Genomic DNA, 22,357 nt, shown 5'->3' on the forward strand with positions numbered 1-22,357 from the left:
GAAAATAAAAGTTTTGAAAGTGAAATATTTTTATTATTATTACATATTATATGATACAAGGCAGCCTAGACCGCTGAAACCGAACTGAACATTTTCATGAAGTATATAACAGAGACTGTTGTACTATACAGGTATGACATGAAAAATATTCTGGCACTACAGCGAGACCAACACATGCCATATGAAACCATTTGATATCACAATTTTCATTTGCACATTCAATCATTGGTCTCCCATCATCTGGTTCTTGACAAATGCACCATACAGGAACAGGAGGAGTGCATTTTGTGAAAAATTCGGCCAAGAGTTCAGGCATTATTACTCTTTGGTGAAATTCTAAAGCCTTCTCTCTATGTATATGCCAGAAATCTTCATCAAATGGGATTCTCTGTACAAAGAACTCAGACGGACTCCTCACAACAAAATCGTTGTACATTGTTTTTGTCAGAGTCATTTGTTGCTGTACTTGATAATAGTACAAAAATTTGGATTTTTGCTTAGAAAAATCCTCAGTTGTTTAATTTTTCAACAGATATGGGCATTTTATCTCCACACTTACAGTCCCACAACAATTGCAATGCGCCAGGACATCTGGCGAGGCAGCAAACTGTGAAAGTTCGGGGGAAATGAATAAACCCACTCTTTCTACACGAAATCCCTCATGAGAAAGGCCTAAGGCCTTGATAATTATTCCCCATTCTGTATATTTAGATTTAAATCAAGACTGAAGAGGATAGCAGATTTGTTTTATCAAGGATAGGGATGGTTTGTCAACTGATGTTCTATAGACTAGTTTTAATTTTGAAGCAGCTATTCGGCCTGCTCTCTGATTCCACCATTCTTTTTGCTCCTTCTGGCCCCTTGTTTTTTCTAAAATTGCATCACATTCTACAGAAGATATAACAATGAAAATATTGTTTGCTAATTCCATCAATTGTTCCTTATTCAAGGTCTCATCATTCTTAGAGTAGAGAGTTTTGTAGTAATTTACTAACAAATCTTCTTGTGGGAAGCTTGATGCAAAAGGTTCAAGAACTCTTTCCAAAACTGTTGAACCTCCAGCCTTGCGAATTTCATCCACAAGTGTTATGAGTTCATCTTTTGTGACTGCAGGCACCTCCTCAACATTTACAGAATGGTAGGCCCTTATTCGTCCAAAGTTTATTTCCTTAACATTTCCAGCCCTGATTTCTTGCACAGTTCAGTCTCGAGTGAAATCTTGACAAAAAAAGACGTGCTATAGTGCTCCTAGTGCAATAAAAGAGAAAACGGAAGAGAAAGTCGAAGTGAAAATGCCCACTAACAAAACTACGGAATATTGGATTCCGTCTGTGAAGTTTGTGTAGGTTCTATATTTGTTATCGGAATTTTAATTCGTTAAAATTTTCAAAGTTGGTGTTCATCCCCAGTGTCCAGATTTTTTTATCGTTGGTACTGCAGAAAACATCAGGTGAGCTTATTTTTCGTATCTTTTTTATGATATTTCTCATAGCGCAGAAAACTCTCGGCTTTATACCATAGTTTTATATTAGACTATTTCAGTGAAGATTCCTGAATATTTCATTATTTTCAAATTGTTTGATATTTTGAGAAATCTGAGTATAAAACCATGTCGGAAACCTCAGATAATGAGGGTTCCTATATGGAAGCGACCGATGCAGAAGAATTCAGCGACGGCGAACACGAGGATCTTGTAGGGCTCAAAGAAGAGAATGGGCAGTTGAAGGCTCAAATAAATAAACTGACTGAAACCGTGGCTCAGTTGGTCGGAGAGATACGCGTCTTGAGAGAAGTTAATAAGAATAAAGCGCCTCAATCCTAGGGGATTGAGTGCTGAAATTGCAAAACAGATTACGTCACAGAAATCCCCCCCACATTTGCAGAAATTGCAAAGCCGGTAGCGGTCCCCAAAAATTCCTCCAAACAGGAAGTAGCTCCAGAACTGGAAAAGAAGAAAAATTTTGCAACTTAAGTTGCAAAAACCCAGAACGCGCCGCCCACAAAACGCGCGCATAAAGAAAGTTCATCTGCAGACGAAGAGACCGCAAAAAAAACAACGGAGTTACCTAAAAAAGATACAATTCCACACATCACGACCATGGGTACAGCCGATTGGAAAGAGATCTCAAAAGCTCTCTACATGAAGAAATTCAGCTACAACAGAGCAACCGTCGTAAAAGACGGAATTAGGATCGTCTGCCTCGACTTTGGACAACTACAGAAACATTACGAAATATTTTGACCAGATTGGTAAGGAGTACTTTACCTACCAGATGGAGGAAGAGAAAAAGATCTACGCAGTCATAAGGCATCTCCCAATAGATGCTGACCTAGTATAATCAAAAATGCTTTAAAAGTCCAAGGAATCCATGACGTCGAGGTGTCCAGAATGACATCCAATAAAACCAAAAAGTTTATACCCTTATACCTGGTAAAAACTCAGAGAAAGGAGATTTTCGAAATAAGACGCCTCTACAATCTCTGCATTGTAGTGGAATCAAAAAGAAGGGCAGAAAATCCAAGTCAATGCTTCAGATGCCAGAGGTATGGACATGCCCAAAACAAGTGCTCTTTTCCATACAGATGCGTTAAATGTTTGGGCAATCATTGCACAAAAGATTGCGAACTTAACAGGCAAGGTGAGGAGAGAAATGCCACATGCGTTCTGTGCAGCGAAGAAGGCCATCCAGCAAGCTACAAAGGATGTAGCGAATTCAAATTAGTGACAAGGAAGAGGAAAACAGGCCAGAAATCGGCTCAGCAGAGCACCCAAGTTAAACATACGATCAACAAAACAAAAGAAAACAGAAAAGTCTCTGAATCCGCCGACGATAAAGACACTTTTACTGAAAAAATTTTCAACAAAATCATGTTGAAAATTTGAAGAGAGATGGAGAAAAAAATCCAAGGAATGTTCAGTAAACTGAAATAATGGAACAAACAACTAGGAAAAATTCCCTTAAAATAGTCTCCTGGAACATAAACGGGGTCAGAACTCGAAAATCCGAGATAGAAGAAATAATATCAGAGAGAAAACCTGATATTATAGCCTTACAGGAAACAAGAATAAAACCAAATACGCGATTGAACATCATGAATTATGAGATATATAGATGTGACAGAATCGCAAACACTGGAGGAGGTGTTGCCTTACTGATTAGACGATCTGAAACACTATTTTAAAGGAAGATCTGACGAGTCACAAATGGAAACAGTGACGATTGTTGCTGAAATAAACATAGACATATTAAACACATGGACACGGCGTAGAAGGAGAGGGGGTGCGGCCGAAATAAGATAGAGCTAGTATGGGCAAAACATTCGTTTGCACTTTGTATTTATCGAAATTTTCAGAATTTTCTCATCAATTTCAGATCAACTTTGAATGTCGTATCCTTTTTCTATTATGAAAGTAATAATGGTGTCCTCGTAGAGTGCAATTAATAGTACGAAATGAGTTAAAAGACAGATAAAGTGAAATTTCACAGGTATAGTAACTTCGAATGTATTAATCGATTTATTATATCATAGTAGGATTATTCATTTCAAATCAATAAATGTATGTCAATTCTTTTCTCATCTAGATAAAATAATACTCAAGAAGCATTTGAGATTAGAAGAGAAAATAAATGCCCAGAATGCGAGCTTTTCCATTGGGACAAAATATAAATATGCTTCCTAAAAATTATCCTCAGTTGAAAAATTACTTATTATGCTGATTGTAATGTCTATTTTTCAACCTTATGATCAATATTGATAAATGAAATATTTTTTCCGATGTGCTCAATTGTTTTTATTCAAATCAATTTATTCACGAACTTATCTGTTGTATTTGTCGAGGAATAGTTGCCGAAAGCAAAAATTGTGCTCTTTAGTTCTAATTGGATCATTAATGATATTAATATTCGTTCAATTTTTTTTATTCGATTATAGGTACTTGTTTTTATCTCTAACGGGCGCCAATATATAAATATAGCTCGAAAATTAATTACTAAAACTATTATTTATTATTCATTAATTACTATTTAAAAAAAAATCGGAATAAATCGTATGCGCTTAGCGCTAAGGCGTTATAAGGAACGTTTTCTTGCCCATACTAGCTCCATCTCATGTTGGCCGTACTCGTGGCTATTGAAACTCACTGGAAAGGCGCGTCCATGTGTTTTATAGGTCTATGGAAATAAATCGACAAAGAGTCGAAGTCACATCGGCCTATAAAAGACCCCCAAATAACTGATTGGAAGAAAAAATCAACAACTTACTAGATGGAACGAACCCGAAAATCTGCATCGGAGATTTTAATTGCAAATCTCCAGAATGGAACAGTAGGATGGAAAACAGAAATGGCAGAAAACTGAAAGATCTCGCTGAATAACATGAAGCTATCGTTATTGGACCTGAAGAATCAACGTACCTAGCATTCGGAAATGGATTACCAGATATAATTGATATCGCAATTATGAAAAATATCATTCGAGAATTCTCGATAGAGACATTGTTGGATGGAAACTCTAACCACAACCCCATCGAATTAACAATAGGAGAAGGGCCATGAAGAGAACTAATGCAAACAAGAGAATACACCGATTGGACTAAATATAGCCATCTGATACAATTGGAGGTAACAGAAATACCAACAATCAACACACCGGAAGACCTAGAATGAGCAGTTGATAAACTAGAGAAGGATATACTAGATGCCTACAAAAAGAGCACAAAGAAAATAACGAGACTAGCACCGATACATCCACAAGGTGATACACCCAGAGAAATCAAAGATCTCATCAGGGAAAATCGGAGACTAAGAAAAACATACAGGCTCAACAAAACAGATATAAATAAGAGAAATCTAAACCAACACAGCCAAGTTCTAAAAAATGCCCTGAAGGACATGAGAACAAATAGATGGAACAAAAGAGTTCAAGAACTAAATACTATCGATCATTCTGCATGGAAAATACAATAATGTCTGAGACTAAAATACCACCTCTCCACGGAGAAAGAGGAATGGCATATACGAATATCGATAAAGCAGAAGCACTGGCGGACTCGATCGAAAGAGAAACGAGAATACATTACAGATCTGATGACGATAATGATGATCTGGAAGAACTAGTTGAGAACAACGAAGAAGAAATGGACGAACCACCAGTAGAAGACAAAATAGAAAAACCAACATCTTCATTCGAAATAAAGGAGATAATCAGAAGCTTGAAAGAAGTGATAAAATAACGAATGTTATGTTGAAGAATTTACCTAGAAAAGTTATAGCTGCTCTCACAAATATTGCAAACGGTATAATGAGGACTGAACACTATTCGAAAAAGTGGAAAACTGCAGCAATCATAGTGTTCAACAAACCAGGCAAAGATAAAAAATTCCCCCAAAACTACAGGCCGAAGTTTATTGTAGTAGTAGTAATCGCAAGGAGGCTCACAGAAGAAACTGAAAATCTGAATCTCATTCCAGCAGAGAAATTCGGATTCAGAAGAGATCAATCAACAGAACAGCAATTACTGAGACTCACAGAATACATAACAGAAGGATTCCAAAATAAACAAGCAACTGGTCTTGTACTACTAGATGTCGCCAGAGCATTCGACAGAGTATGGCATGAAGGATTGATTTACAAAATGAGATATGCTGGATATTCAATAAAACTGTGCAAGTTGATTAGGAATTATTTGAGGAACAGAAATTCTACGTGAAAGTGGAAGGAGAAAACTCCACAACCAGATATATGGAAGCAGGGGTGCCTCAAGGGTCAGTACTTGGGCCGATACTGTATAACATATATATTCACGATATACCAAAATCTCCAAGGACTATGCTGACACTATACGCCGACCACACGGGAATCGCAATTGGACATCGCAAGCCAGAAATCATAAAAGGGATATTACAAGAAGCTATAGATGAAATAAATGACTGGTGTATTAAATTGAAAATAAAGCTCAACGGACAAAAGAGCCAAGCGATATTACTGCAAAAGAGGAGACTGAGAACTACAACAAATCTGGAGGTAGATGGAGAAGAAATCGAGTGGAAAAACGAAGCGAAATATTTAGGTATCACCCTAGACAAAGGTCTAACTTGGAGAGGCCATATCAAACAAACCGTTGACAAAACCAAGGCAGCGATGAATATTCTCTACCCGCTGATAGAGCCACATGTCAAATGAGACAAAATAGAAAATAATCAAAGCCGTTGCTAGACCGCAACTGACTTATGGATCAGGTGCTTGGGGATTCGCGGCAAAGAGCCATATACAAAGAATTCAGGCAATAAAAAACAAGCTACTACGATGTGCCATAGATGCGCCTTGGTTTGTCAGGAACAAACAGATATATCGAGATTTGAAGTGGGAAACCATCACCGAATTTATGAAGAGGAAAGCTGAAAACTTATTCGAAACAGCGAAGGAACATCCAAACGAAGAACTCAGGAGACTAGTGGACTACGATCCGGAGGAAGACAGAGGAAGAATGAGAATTTACAAAAGGAGACCGCAGGATCAATTGAGGAGAGATTAAAATGAGAACGGAAACTTATTAAAACTATACTAAGAAGAGATATCCGAAATGGACGAACATGAAAACCCTAGCACGACAATGTGCAAGAAGAAATTAACCGATCAAGGGATTAATGGTTTACAGGCAAATGCCCGGAACCAAAAAAAGCAGGTTAGGTTTAGTAGGTCGCAAACTCGGAATAGTGAGTAACCCCACAATCTTCCCTAGAAATGGGTTCCTCTGGGCGAGAGATAGAGCCCCGTGTTTTTTCACGGTCGCAGATTCCCCCTGCTTTAAAAAAAGAAAACTTGCACAGTTGGAACCTTCCAAAGTGCCCTTACATCTGTGCAGGAAGTTGTAGATCGGCACGCATTTACATATTCTACTGCAAACAGTAGAGCACCGATGTGGCTACAGGCTTCACCAGTTCCAGCCATGCATGTGCAGTGTGCACATTCTATGCTTCCATCAGAAGAAGATATGATCCAAGCCTGCAATGGAGCTTCCGTCATGCGTTGCGAATGTTTCACCTAGAATAAAATGTATGTAAAGAAAATTTATTCCTTTATTTTGATTGTTATGTGTTCTGTGATTTTTATCACCTCGTTCTATTCCCTGTTATAAGAGATTGATGACATATTGTAATTATCAGCATTAAATGTCGTTTCTCTTTTACAGGTAAGATTTTGTACATAATGTTATATCAAATGAATTATGTAAATAATAAAAACAAAAATCTCTTTTACAGAGAAACTCAGTTGTGCTTTTAATCAACTCATCCTGAAGTAATCTTATAAAACGACATTTAATGCTGATAATTACAAAATGTCATCAATCTCTCATGACAGGGAATAGAACGAGGTGATAAAAATCACAGAACACATAACAATCGAAATAAAGGAATAAATTTTCTTTACATGTATTAATATATTATCAACCCTAACAGCTTGAATCAATTAAATTACACTGCCAACAATCACGTGAAACTCAGCAATTTTTATTGCACCAATGCTTTGGACGAATCCAGACTTAAAATAATTGTAAGCATTTAAGCTTTTGTGAGCCTTCATTTGAAGTCGCGTATAAAGCTTGTAGTTAACACTAAGTAACTAAAAATATCCAAATTATTTATCGGTGGAAAATTTTCAGGATTCGTACTGAAAGTGCTAGGATCTAACGAAAACGGATCGATATTGTTGATGCACATTATTTTTTGCTTGTATCTGAACATCAGGATGTTCCAACAATAATTTATTAAAATAGTCACTGGTTCCACTCATTTTTTTTACACTGTTAAAACAAACTTATCAACATAACCTATACCATAGACAGAGACAACTTGTCTCTGACCATAGACAAATTCTTCATCTATGAACTACACAATATATATATATATATATATATATATATATATATATATATATATATATATATATATATATATATATATATATATATATATATATATATAGAGACAGGTTCACCGCCGAGAAATTTCATGTCTAACCTAGAAAATAACAATGTTGGTTTCTATGTGACATTTCAACTTTAAGAATTATATAGTAGTAAAAGGAAAATTATTTGCATTGATGGAATTCTACTTGATCTTGCTGATGACTATAGCTTATTTTTATGACCATTGGCTGTGAGTTTCTCTCATTGTTGTATTTGTGTAATTTTGTTCCACTGACAATTTGTTTTTTCAGACCCTGAGGATGACACAAATTGGTGTCGAAATATAGGTATTCGCTAAAAAGGTCTTTCAATTACTATTTACCATACGCCGCATACCCTTATTTTGCTGAATTATATATATATATATATATTAGACTGATTCAAAAAAATCGACTTTCTTTTTTTTCGAGAAACACACCCCTTATTACCTTCAGGGCACTAAAAGATGACGTCTGTGAAAATATAAGTCAAAAATCTTATTATTTAGAGGTCGCTCATCGAGGATTTCTATTTTCCCTACTAATAGCAGGGAAAAAAAATGCATTTCTAGTTAAAAAATTCCAGTTCGCAAACCAATGGACGGATTTCATTGAGCGATATATTTTTATGTAGGGAGTTAGGTGCTCTACAAAAACTGTCTCATATAATTTTTCCATAAAACGGCTTTTCGAAAAGTTATTAGAGCTTGAAATGAAATTTTTGTCGAAGTAGCTGTTTTTACTCGGATATTGGGGAGAAATTATTGGAATTTACTTTGAAAATCAGAATATAGTTCTGGAAAGATACAATTGATATGATTCTATGTAGATTCAAATAATTTATGACATCCTAAAATAGTCAACCTCAACAATTGTTAGAGAGTTAGAAATTTATACTCTTCAGAATCAAATTATTCAGCATCTATCATTTCTCATTCACTTGGGTCAGAAAGAATGATTGGTTTTGTGCCCTCTTTCAGATTAGTGTTTGTTCTTAAACCCAGTACTTGTCTTCAGTTTCAGTCATAATACAATTTTGTGTATTCATTATTTTTATAAATCCAAAATAGCCGCTGTCACAAAATAGGTAGTGAACTATCAATTTTTCAACAAATGTCTCGATATTTGTGGGATTGGTAGGTTTAATGATATTAGAAATAAGTCGCATATAGGAAGCATTTATTCGGTTGTGAAAAATAATATTGGTGTTGGTATATTCAACATCTATAATACATAATATGTTCTAAATAGATAATTTCAATTTTTTTTGTTGCAATCCGGAAAACGATGACGATGTTCGTTTATCAATTGTAAAAGAAACTGTAACTGTTTATTCTTCATTCTTCTTTTAGTAGTTATTGCATTCTTCAATTAAACCAATAATTAACAATAGAAAGATTATATCATCTATATGTTACTTTCACTACATAATGTCTTCTCCAATGAAATCATATAGCGAGAATTTTGTGAATGCGGCCATTTTGGGTTTGCAAAAATAATGAATACACAAAATTGTATTATGGATGAAACTGAAGACAAGTACCGAGTTCAGGATCAAACACTAATCTGAAAGAGGGCATAAAACCAATCATTCTTTCTGACCCAAGTGAATGAGAAAAAAGAGATGCTAAATAATTTGATTCTGTAGAGTATGAAACACTAACTCCCTAACAATTGTTGAGGTTGACAATTTGGGGATGTCATAAATGATTTAAATCTAAATAAAATCATATCAATTGTAACTTTCGAGAACGATTTCCTGATTTTCAAAGTAAATTCCAATAATTTCTCCCCGATATCCGAGTAAAAAGAGCTACTTCGACAATAATTTAATTTCAAGCTCTAATAACTTTTCGAAAAGCCGTTTTATGGAAAAATTATATGAGACAGTTTTTGTAGAGCACCTAACTCCCTACATAAAAATATATCGCTCAATGGAATCCGTCTATTGGTTTGCGAACTGGAATTTTTTAACTAGAAATAAATTTTTTTCCCCTGCTATTAGTAGGGAAAATAGAAATCCTCGATGAGCGACCTCTAAATAATAAGATTTTTGACTAATATTTTCACAGACGTCATTTGTTCAGTGCCCTGAAGATAATAAGGGGTGTGTTTCCCGAGAAAAAAGAAAGTCGATTTTTTTGAATCAGTCTAATATATATATATATATATATATATATATATATATATATATATATATATATACGCTTTGTATGTCCTCCAAGTTCTGAATTTGAGGTTAGGGCGTTAGATTGCCCTATTAGTCGGGATTATAACCTATAAGTTTTGAATTCAACTTGGTCGTGTCGTGTTGGAGGTACAATAATACAGCTATTATGAGACGCATTCGAATATGACGACTCTTTTGGCAAATTGAAGAAATATAACTCATGAAATCGTATAATGATTTATGTTATTTTTATTTTCTCCGAGCGAACTGTTTATGTTTTGATGTGAGAATCTGTTTACGTATTCAGATATTTTGAATTGCAATTTCTACCAGGAATTGGTGACTTTCTTCGGAATTTAGCAGTTTTGGATTTCCTTAGCTTGATCGACGTGAAATAATTGAAGATGGTTAATTCATTTTATGATCTATTTGGCTATTTTCATCAGTTTGGAATATTCACTTCAGAGTTTCGGCAAGTATTTTCCACCCGTATTCAGGAATTCTCCTGTTATTAATTGAAAAAGTTATTTAGTCACTCCTTATTCGGCGAAGAATTATTTTGAACTCTCTCAGATTAATACAGTCGATTAAGTCGATTCATAATTTCTTCAATCTATCAACCATCACTACATTGTTATCTCAATATATAAAACGCCATTTTCTGGGTTACACTATTTATAACTCAAGATTGGATGAACTATTTGTTATGAAAGATGATTTGTTGAATTCTTCTACTGCCGGGTTAACATAAAATACATTAAAACTCTAATTTAGATCTGTCTTGCTTATATAGGTTTGAATAAGAGGTCACGCACAAGGGCAATTTCTCAGTTTTGATGTTTTGAAAATTAACCACTTTTCCAAGCGAAAACTGGCAACTGATTAATCACCTGTGTGTGGGTCTTCATGATAAGTAAAGTGTTCTATTATTTGTGATTTGAAAAGTGGAAAATCATGAAAACTAGAACGTTGATAAATCATTTATTGAATGATTGATAAACACACAAAAATTATTGTAAAAATACTTGAAAGATACAATTGTGTATCTAATATTACTACTAATTTATCGCAAATGAGTTTGCGATCAACTTCAGATGATTTAAAGATATTGAGCAACTGAACAAGTGACAATGCTCTTACCTACCCCAACTGGGTTAAGTCGAAACTCAAATGAATCTCCACTGGTCTGGTAGCAAAAAGGGGGTTCCTAAGAGAACTGCACTTAGCTTCGTGGCACGATGAAGGCTGATCAAGAACACACGGCACATCACTTAAAGTTGCTCAATATCACTTTGGTTCACTCAATAAAGAGAGATGACAAATGGTGCGATGATTTCGGCGATATGTAAGAAGATTATTTAGGTTTTGGCGAGAATGATTTCGGTGCGTTCGGCGATGATACGAATAAGAATTAGTTGTCGTGATTGAAAGACGACAAAGTTTTTCTTTCTGACAAACCGGAGTCAGGCAACCCAATACACGATCGAACAACTACATAATATTAATTAGTGAAATTATGATCAATGGGCAAGTTTCCTAAAACTCCAAAACCGAATTTGAGATTATTTATGGAAAGCCTTTTCTACTAGTTATCCAACACGTAAAAGATTCGCTTCAAAATTCAGACATTTCAGAAATACACCCTTCGAAACTTCGACTATATGAAAGCTTGTGACGTAGAATGCCTTTATTAAAGTATAGTAATTTTTGTTAATTCGACTGGAACCGATCAAGAAGATATCCACAGATTGAAAAAAAATTGTTTCGTTATCTGTGTCTCTACCTTCTCAAAACCGATGACATTTTGTGTCATTGTGTGTTTTTCTTGTCAAATGTGATCATCAAACTTGACATTTATTACATCTACGGTGATCAGAAAACTTTCATGACCATTACTGACACAAATGGGCGTTGCCGGATTGTGAAAATGACGTAGATTGTTCACAAGAGCACACTCTGAAATCAGAATTTTCGTAATCGAATACAGACTAAATGCAATATGTTAAAATTCGAAAAAAATATATTTCGAAGTATTTGAGTTATAAGGATTTTTATGACATATATTTTGAAATTTAGGAAAATACCCCATTGGCGGAATTTTTGAAATCCTCCATAATTTGTCTCACATGTTAGTGAACTTTATGTTAGCTTCCTGGTGCATTTTCCTTCTGAATTTTGAAACTGTGAACTATTTAATGAATCGTATAAATTATCAATCTGATGACAAAACTGAGCGGTATGTAACGCGTTTGTCTCGAAACAGAAAGTTTCAATAGCTGCTACTACAGTTTGACTCAGTTGTGGGGCTGCCACATTCACCTTCATTTTCATATACCTAGGAATTTGAAAAATTGAAATTATTTTCAGTTAATTTACTGCAGCCTCTATATGTTCTCTTAGAATTATCGAAATGGAAGGATTACTTTATAAGGTCCATACAAGCAAACTTCCCTGTTTCAAATTCAATTCATTCAATATTCATCGAATATGTTGAATGAAATATTAATATTTGAATTTGGATAATTAGATGTGAAAATTTGATGATATAAGGTGTATTTACAAGGGATTTATGATTTGACAGACAGTTGAGGTACTTTGGTTTCCTAGGATTATTGAAATCAAAGAATCTGAAATAATCCGACATATTCGGAAATAAGAAACATTGATTTTTGAATCTAAACCACAAATTCTCATTCAAGTTTCTCTCCTTGAGGGATATTTGGGAAATAAAATTTTTTTTTGAGATTTCACGACGGACTCTATCACTGGCAACGATGGTTATCCACTGTATCGCCGTCGATCACCTGAAGATAACGGTAGAAACACCATGAAGACAGTTAATGGATATGATATTATAGTCGATAATACTTGGATTGTTCCTTATTCACCACTTCTTTCCAAAACATTCAAGGCCCATTGCAATGTGGAGTACTGCAATTCAGTGAAGTCAATCAAATATATCTGTAAATATGTCACAATAGGCAGTGATATGGCGGTTTTTGGCGTACAAAATCCCGATACCAATGATGAGATCACGTAGTATCAAATTGGTCGATATGTCAGCTGCAATGAGGCAATTTGGCGGATATATTCATTTCCGATACATGAACGTTATTCGTACTGTTGTACACCTGGCATTTCATCTGGAAAATGGACAAAGAGAGTATTTCAATTTTACAAATATGGTTCAACGAGCTGAAACACCTCCAGCAACAACATTGACCAGTTTTTTTCCATATGCCAAAGTGATCCAGTTGCAGGAATTTTTCTCTGAGATGCCACGTTATTATACTTGGAATGCTTCTTCAAAGCAATTTCAAAGTCGAAGACAAGGTAATGTGGTGCCCAACCATTCAGATGTGCGTTCAACTGATGTTCTTGGTCGCATTTACACAGTTCATCCGAAAAATTACGAATGTTTCTACTTGCGATTAGTGCTGGTGAACGTTCGTGGGCCGACATCTTCCGAGTCTTTTCGAACTGTCAATGGTATTGTGTATCCAACATTTTGTGTTGCATAAAATCATCAACTTTTTGGCGCTATGTGCAAAAACTACAATCAACTACAAACATGCGAGTGGCATTGTTGAGTCATCCATCTGCCAGAATTTTCTCTGAACAATTGCTGGATTCAGGTAATGGACGTGTTCCCGTCGATCAATCAAAACGTTTGATTTCATTTCCTCCAAATTTCTGCACTTCTGTATCAACCAAGGATGAGCTCATGAGCAAAGTATTTGCAAATAAAATTGCCAACCACAAAAACCTGAATTGGTTGAGTGAACGAGCTATTCTTGCGGCAAAGAACAAAGATGTTGATCAGTTAAATTTGATAATTCAAAGTTGAATTATTGGTTTACTGCTTTTTTATAAATCTATAGATAGTGCAACAAACGATAATTTTTTTTTTATAACCTTTATTGAAATTTACAATCTACTTTTCACAAGTATTTAGTAAATATGGTGATATCAAAATGTCATGTAGAAGTTATCAAACTTATTGAAACTTCTTATTCACACTTCAATTGAAGTCAATTGGCCATGTTTTCTGTAACCTTCTTCTGTTGAACGGGTTCTCCGCTAGTTGGTCTATGCAGCTGTTTTCATGTCCTTCCAGATTTTGTTGATATTTTTTTGAACGTTTTTCTATCTCATCAATAATGAAGGGGATTTTCAAATCATTATGTATGGTGAAGTGTGAGACGTACCATGGAGCATCTGTTAACGCTCGAAGGATTTTGGATTGGACTCTCTGTATTATTTGGATGTTCGAGGCCTTGGCACATCCCCAGAACTGAATCCCGTATGTCCATATGGGTTTAATTATGGCTTTGTAAATCAATACTTTATTTTGGAGGAATAGTTTGGATTTTCTGCCTATTAGCCAGTACATTTGTCGAAATTTCATATTAATTTGGGTCTTCTTAGCTTGAATGTGTGGTTTCCAGGTGAGTCGTTGATCTAAGTGGATTCCTAGATATTTGGCTTCTGTTCTAACTGGGATTTGGTTCCCATTTATCTGAGTACAAATTATCCAACTGAGTTTTTGAACTCATTGGATTTACCAATTCAATTTACAACTGAAGGTTGGATCAGTTGTCATTATGTTGAGAAATCTTAACCAGCCAAAATTATGCAACGGAACACGTTTGATGGTGAAACACCTTAAAAGTAACGTGATTCATTGCACGATACTCGAAGGAAAGTATAAAGGTGAGGAAGTTCTTATTCCCAGAAATCCGATGATCTTAACAGATATGCCATTTGAGTTGAGGAGAATTCAATTTACCATTCGTCTTGCGTTTGCTATGACAATTAACAAATCGCAATTCCAGTCCTTGGATGTGTGTGGCTTAAATCTAGAAAATAATTGTTTTCTCATGGCCAAGTGTATGCCTGCGTGTTCACGAGCAGACTGATTTTTCCTCCAAACTGGGGTATAGCATAAAAAGTTTTTGATGAAATATTCTGTATGGTGATTTCATCATATTTTGACTCGGCAGTCACGGAAAATATCTCTTCCAGAATTTTCGCGTATTTCTTCTTTCTTTTAGTTGCTTATTACACAATCAATATTATGTTCCAGCGAGGTTTTCAGTAGGTTTGGGAACAAAAATAAAATTTCATCCAATAACTTAAAAATCATTAATATAAACAAACATAAAATTTATATTCTTCGTCTATTCAAATCTGCCAAAAATGTAATCATCATGGTTTTTTCAAAATGAAATTATTTCGAACATCAAAGTATAATTTACTTCCCATTATTTGTCAGAACGCTTTTCGACATTATTTTCTGGTTCCTTTTCCGATCGATATAATCGAAAATGTGACATTTCCAACTTTTAGCATGTTTTGTTATTTTCATATCCTCGAAGCAATAGCGGACTGCGTTAATTTCGAAAATTATAGGTTACAATTCCGACCTATATCTCGGGATCTCGATATGCCGACTTACAAGTCGGGATTCAAAATAAAATAATACCTTGGCCCTTCTACGCCTTCGTAGGAATCGACGATATATTTTGTAAAGGTGAGTAGTTGATATAACCTGCTTAAAAAATAGAAGTAGAATAAAAGTTTTTCCTTCATGGCATTTAATGAAATAAATATTGAAATATGTACAACATCTTTACTATTTCTAAAGCAATATATTCAGTGTCTCCAACCATAGCCATGGGCATAACCATTGTAAGCAAACGGAAAAGCTCCCACAATATGACCAGTTAGCTGACCATTATGAGGATTATAATAACCTTGAGGTGGAAGGTAAACTGGGCTTATTCCATTCAATCTAAGAGCAGGTAGGGTTGGAAATATGGGAAGATTCAGAAATCCATTTACTGCATTGCTTGACGGGTAGGAGCTGCGGTAGATTGTTGGCGATATTTCTGAATCATCTATGATTCTCTGAATGCTCTGCAGTTTGTTGAAGTTCAGTGTTGGAGCGGTTGAAGCTGATGCAAGGAGGATGAGCATTGGAAATACTTTCTGAAATAAAATATAAAATATGACTTTCAAACAAGATAAAGCAATAAAACGCAAACGTTTTTTTTTAGAGTGGCTATAAGACTATACTTTTCATGACTATACAGGGTGTTCTACAAGCTCTATGACAAACTTTAACAGATGGTAACTGTGATTATTCTGAACATTTTTTAAAACTTTTTTGTGTTGTAAATTCTTCCATTGGTGTGTGAACGTAGATCAGGAATAATAGAAAACACAGTTTATTTAAAAAGAGTCTATTGGCTATCGATTTCTGCCGTGGTCCATCATCATGCCAGCAGAAAATAACAAATGGATATTCTTGTTGTTATTTGAAACATGATGCATCTATAAAAAGAACAGCCTTCATAGATATCTGTTCAACCGACTTTTAAGTATACCTATTTCTAAAGAAAACTATAAGAGAGAACTAGAAATTATACGTCAGATTGGTGAAAACAATCACTATAATAGAGAGTACATGGACGATATTTTGAAGTCTGTGAAAGAGAAAATGATCATGAAAAAGATCTACCCGTCAGATTGGTGAAAACAATCACTATAATAGAGAGTACATGGACGATATTTTGAAGTCTGTGAAAGAGAAAATGATCATGAAAAAGATCTACCCACACACTTCCGTAAAACAACAATATGTACAGCTTAAGAGTTTTTTGAGTGCTTCAATGATTAAATCAACCCTACTCTCAGAAAACATAACTACACTTTGATAAACATACGCCAGGGGCGGATGGGACCGCCGGGAAACCGGGAAAATTCCCGGTTGGCCGGTTTATTGTTGGGCCACAGGGCTGGTCAGTTCGTACCATTCATTTGTCTTCGGTGGAACATGTTTTACGTCGATAACTTTATTTTTGCAAATTTCGAAAACCAATTCAAAATGAATGTTGAGAAAACTACTAATAAATAATAATAATAATAAATAAGGGGTGTTTAGCGTAATGGCCATATAATAAGTTGCAATATCATTAGTTTCTAGATTTTATTTTAGTTTTGAATAAACCTGTATGTACCTTCAAAATTTATGTAAGTATACAGTGTGTGTTTCACGTAAGCGGGTCACTGGATTTTGTACCTTATTCATTGAACGAAATCTTGAAGTGAATAATCAATATGATGATATTTGAAGGTATATCAAAATAGGATATCGGAAAAACTATCTAACATAAGCATGGAAAAGTATTATGATAAAAAACCAGTTTTGAAATCAGGGAAAATTCTTCAGAGTCGACTGGTTCAGAAATTAATGGTTCATAGAGACTATTTCTACCTTTTTTTTTTGATTTAAGATTCCACCAATTTCGTTCGATCTTACCCTGAGGAAATTGGAAATCGAAATTCGGAAACTATGCATCCATGTTGTGTATGGTTCAAAAAATACTTGATGTCAAATGTGAGAAAATGGATTGAACTAATTTGACAAATTTTATTTTTTCAACCATACCTATAGGCAACATGGATACATTTTCCGTTGATGCTATTTATTCAGAGTTGTTTGGAATAAAATGGATTGAAATAAATATAAAAGGAACATTATGAATATATTCATGCAGTTTGTAAATGAGAAGTTAATTTGAGGGTTGATTCATAGTCGGAAAACAGTGGGTTTTTCATATATTTTTTTTGGGCAGCCCCTGCATAAAGCCCCCTGAAGATCGCATATGAAAAGAAATGTTATTCTAGGCAATAAAAAAAAATTCGTGGTGCTTCGCTATAATTTCTGCTTGATATCCGCCAACTAGATTAAAACTGTCACATAAAGCAGAAAATGACGAGAGACATTATTTGTTCAAAATAAATCAAGCTATCAAAAATTAATTTCTCAAAGTTATTATATGAATAAGGAAAAAAAATTCTCAGGGATTTTGAATGTATCTTTTTCTACCCCTCGCAATTATATGGGAACATCGCTTAACTTTTTCATCGCCTTCTCGCTCCGACAAAATGTTTGCTCAATTTTTTGAAAGTTTTCTGAATTAAAAAAAAAATTAAAAATTGCCTGTCGGGTGCCATCCTTAGGAGCTGTTCATCAAAAGGTCATTTTCATGGCACCTCATTCTAGCTACTCCACTAAACCCCTCCCTGAACCTTAAAACTACCTTTTTCGTTCTTGAAGAGATATTTTCATGAAAATGCAAGGTGCAAAGTATTTTTGTATTAGATGTAACTAGTGGATTTTGGTGCGTTGAGTTATATGAAAAAAATTCAAAATTGTGTACTTTCAATACACCTTTTGGAAGGTACAGATATTTTTGCATGCCTTTTGATATAAAGTCAGCAAGTGGAGTGTATCAGCGTAAAATGTCGGAAATTTTTGAGTATATTGATGGTGCTGATATTTACTTAGATGATTTATTAGTTTATGGTAGTGATAACGAAGAGCATGATGTTAGATTGAGGTTGATTTTAGAAAAAGCCAGAGAGGTGAATTTGAAATTGAATAAGGAAAAATGCAAATTTGTGAGTCAAAGGAATTAAATTCCTGGGAAATATTTTCAATGAAAATGGAATAAAACCAGATAATGATAAAGTTAGAGTTATAAGAAAATATCCTGTACCAAATGACCACAGTCATTTCTCGGAATAATTAATTATGTTCATAAATTTATTCTGAATGTTGCTGAAATAACAGCTCCTTTGAGAATGCTAATAAAAAAAAAAACAATATTCTTATGGGATCATAAACAACAAGAAGCTTTTTGTAAACTAAAGGAAATATTGAGCACTCCACCACATTTACAATATTATATTCCAAATAAACCAATAATTTTGACTGTAGATTCATCACAAAAATGCATTGTTCAGAGAATTGTCAAATGGTTATTATTTTCAGCACAATACAATCTAGTCCACTTTATCCAAACAATAAATAATGCAATGAAAAAATGTGTCAGTAGTAAAAGAGATTTGAACTTAGCACTTTTAGAAATAAGAAATTGTCCTATATGTCACAATATTTTATCTCCATCTGAACTATTTTTCGGAAGAAAAACCAGAGGAATTTTACTAATAATGCCAAAAAAGCGCAAATCTATGCCTATTAGCTATAGTAATCAAAGAAAAATCTCATTAGAAAGACAAAACTACCAGAAATATTATCATGATGTCAATGCAAAAAAATTAAAACCCTTATTTTCAAATCAGGAAATTTTCTTGGAAGAAAAAGATATTTGGACCCCTGGAATTGTAATTGAAAAGTTAAATGATAATTCTCATCTTGTAAAATACTTAAGTAATAATTGTGTTAAACGGAGAAATAGAATATTTTTGAAATCATACAAAGAAAATCATGAAACTATCGATTATAACTTAAATATAACTGATGATGAAGATTGTAATATGTATTAGTAATTTTATAAAGGAGGAAAAAAAGGAATTATTGAAAACAGTCACTTAAACCCTAAACTTGAGACAAGTTCTAGCAGTGAACCAAGTTGTTCCAAAATAACAGAAATTATTTCTGAACATGAATGTGTCTGAGATTCAGACGATATTTCTAACCAAAACTCGAAGGTAACAAAACGAACTGTTAAGGAAAGTAAATTTGGTAGGAAAATTAGGAAACCAGAAAGATATTGAATTGTGAATATTGTATTGTATATACTGAACCTGCATCATAATATATTTGCTGTGCATGTTTCATTATATTGAATTTTGAAAAAGGGAAGATGTCATATATTGTACTTAAAGCTGTGACATTTAGACGTAGTAGAATAAAGAGTTAATAAAGTGAAAGGAATTTTAATAAAATATTAGAAAATATCACATAATTTATATTTTTAAACATTATATACTCACTGAGAAACATTCATTGCAAAAGAAAAAACATCTCTTTCCAACACCAAGAATATATTTTGCTCATAACAAAATAATTTCCAGAATAGACTCCCATCAGAATTACAATAGGAAATGATGTAAATACATTGCTTACCTTAATCATGATGACTACAGCACACCGTCTTACTTACACAAACTTGAATTCTGAAGTCAAGCTTCGAGAGAATCTGTATATTTTTATATACCTAAATGTACCGTTCAGTATTAGGAAATCTATATCATTAGATGCATACCAAGATGCAATAGTTACTGTTAGATCTCATCCCAGGCATCATTCACTTGGATGTGATTTAATGTTATATTCGAAATAGGCACTCTATTTCGAAGTTTATTAGGATTATCATTGCTATCGGAAGGACTATGGTAGCATGATGGAAAATAAGATGCCGTATTCCTTCGTTGCAGTAGTGGCTAATTTGAATCTCATCAGGCCATCTCATAGTAGCAGTATTCTAGTGAAAGCATCTGCAATATTTCGGAACGATTAATGAACCTCTATTTTGATCACTTTTTTGTTATGTTTTCTATATCACATGATTCGCAAAACATATTCGTTTAACGGTATTACCACATCGATTCATACAATACATACAGGGTGTCCCGGGAAGGAGGTGACGAACGGATACAATGAATCAACTGAACTCGTATCAAGAGGTTCTAATCGCCTGAGCGCCTCCGTTTGGGATATACAGGGTGATGTTCATCTCATGACTGAAATTTCACAGTTCATTAACTCTTGAACTGAACGTCCGAATGATTTCAAATTGTGATGTTTCTTCAATATTTCTGTAATCGAATAAAGCAGATTCTTACTGGGAAAATTTTAGAGTTTTTCTATTTATATGAATATTGGACCACTCTGTACGTGAACATTATGAATTTTTTTCGTTTTCGTACCCACAAAGAATCAATTCTAAATCTCTGCTTGCCATCGTCAAGCAGGGTAATCAATAAACATTTTCTCAAGAGTGAAACTTCATAGTTTAATAAATCTGGAACTTATCAGTGGAATTGTTTCGAATATTGCAGTTTTGTCACCCTTTACAACTAAATCCCCTGTAGTTTTCCTCAAATTGAGAAAGCGAATGATTGTTTCAAATTTTTTCGGTCGAAAATTACATGATCTGTGATCCACTGAGAAAAGCTAATTAAACAATCAGACCTGCTACAATTGTTGATTTGTTCTGCTGACGGATGCATGCCTTCTCAATATTCTCAAGAAGAATATACGGATGTGATTCTAATGTATGGATTTTGTGAGTGCCACCTGGAAATCAGTAAGAAAATACGCAAGAAAATACTCCAACCGCAAAATTCCCCATCGTGCACTTTTCACAAGAATTAATAGATAGCTTCGTGAGAAAAGGAATTTTGAAATGAAAGTTCATCGCACATCAAGACAAAGTGCAAATGAAGAAAATACAATCCTAGAAATGCTCACAGAAAATTCATCTAACAGTACGCGCAGAATAGGCAAGGAGATGAGGGTCCCTGAGAACAGAGTACATAAAACAATAAAACAAGCCAGAATATTATCAACAAATTGTGCAAAAATTAGAACAAGGCGATGAAATTTCAAGGCTCAATTTTTGTCAATGAATCATAGGCTATATCGATCCCCTGATCAGACACCATTGTATTATTTTTTATGGGGAGCGTTAAACAAGCTGTCAATGCAGTACAGATAAACATTAAGGATCAACTGCCACAAGGAATTATTGATGCTTACGATATTATTGAATCACAACCAAATACGATTGCAAAAGCTTTGAAACAACTTTATCAACGTGCTCAAAAATGTATTGACATGGATACCATTTTGAACAATTTCTCAACGGAAAATTTTTTCATTCAATTTGTTTTTGAGTTCGAATATTAATTGCTGATTTTGTTTTATTCATCATCCAGTTTGTTGATTGCAAGTTATCTCAAATAAATTCGTTTCATTTATGAACACTTTTTTATGATTTGATTTCTTAATCTGAACTCCCTACTCCCTTAATCCCTTAATCTCCCTTAATCTGGACTCCCTACAAATACTAGTATTCTTTTTCAGTCATAAAAATCATATTTTTCAGGCACAGTCTGATCCGATATCACCGGAAATATAGGAAGTCAAAAATTTCGCTAGTCCGGTTGTATTTTTCCCATTTGATAAAAATTTTATAGAAGGCAGTCGAAAAGAGTGACAAAACTGTAAAATTTGAAATAATTTCACCTATGAGTTCAAGATTTATTGAAGGGAATGTTTATCGATCACCTGTATAACTATTCCAAGCAGAGATTTGGAATTTTTCCTCCGAATAAATTATTTTGTTGTTACGAAAACGAAAAAAATTCATAATATTCACCTACAGGGTGATCCAATATTCAGGAAAATCTATCGATTAATGATC

The 22,357-nt window shown here is 34.2% G+C and overlaps 1 protein-coding gene across 1 annotated transcript; it reads right to left on the reverse strand.

The window, feature by feature from the left end:
• Positions 1 to 15,746: 15,746 nt before the first annotated feature.
• LOC123313553 lies at positions 15,747 to 20,201 on the reverse strand. The gene is made up of 2 exons (XM_044898491.1): positions 20,056 to 20,201; positions 15,747 to 16,106 (listed from the first exon to the last, which is right to left on the reverse strand). The coding sequence occupies exons 1-2, from the start codon at positions 20,062 to 20,064 to the stop codon at positions 15,771 to 15,773; spliced, it is 345 nt and encodes a 114-aa protein (XP_044754426.1). The 5' UTR covers positions 20,065 to 20,201; the 3' UTR covers positions 15,747 to 15,770.
• Positions 20,202 to 22,357: the final 2,156 nt, after the last annotated feature.

The sequence above is a fragment of the Coccinella septempunctata genome, chromosome 5 (assembly GCF_907165205.1).
Source record: "Coccinella septempunctata chromosome 5, icCocSept1.1, whole genome shotgun sequence".
NCBI lineage: Eukaryota > Metazoa > Arthropoda > Insecta > Coleoptera > Coccinellidae > Coccinella > Coccinella septempunctata.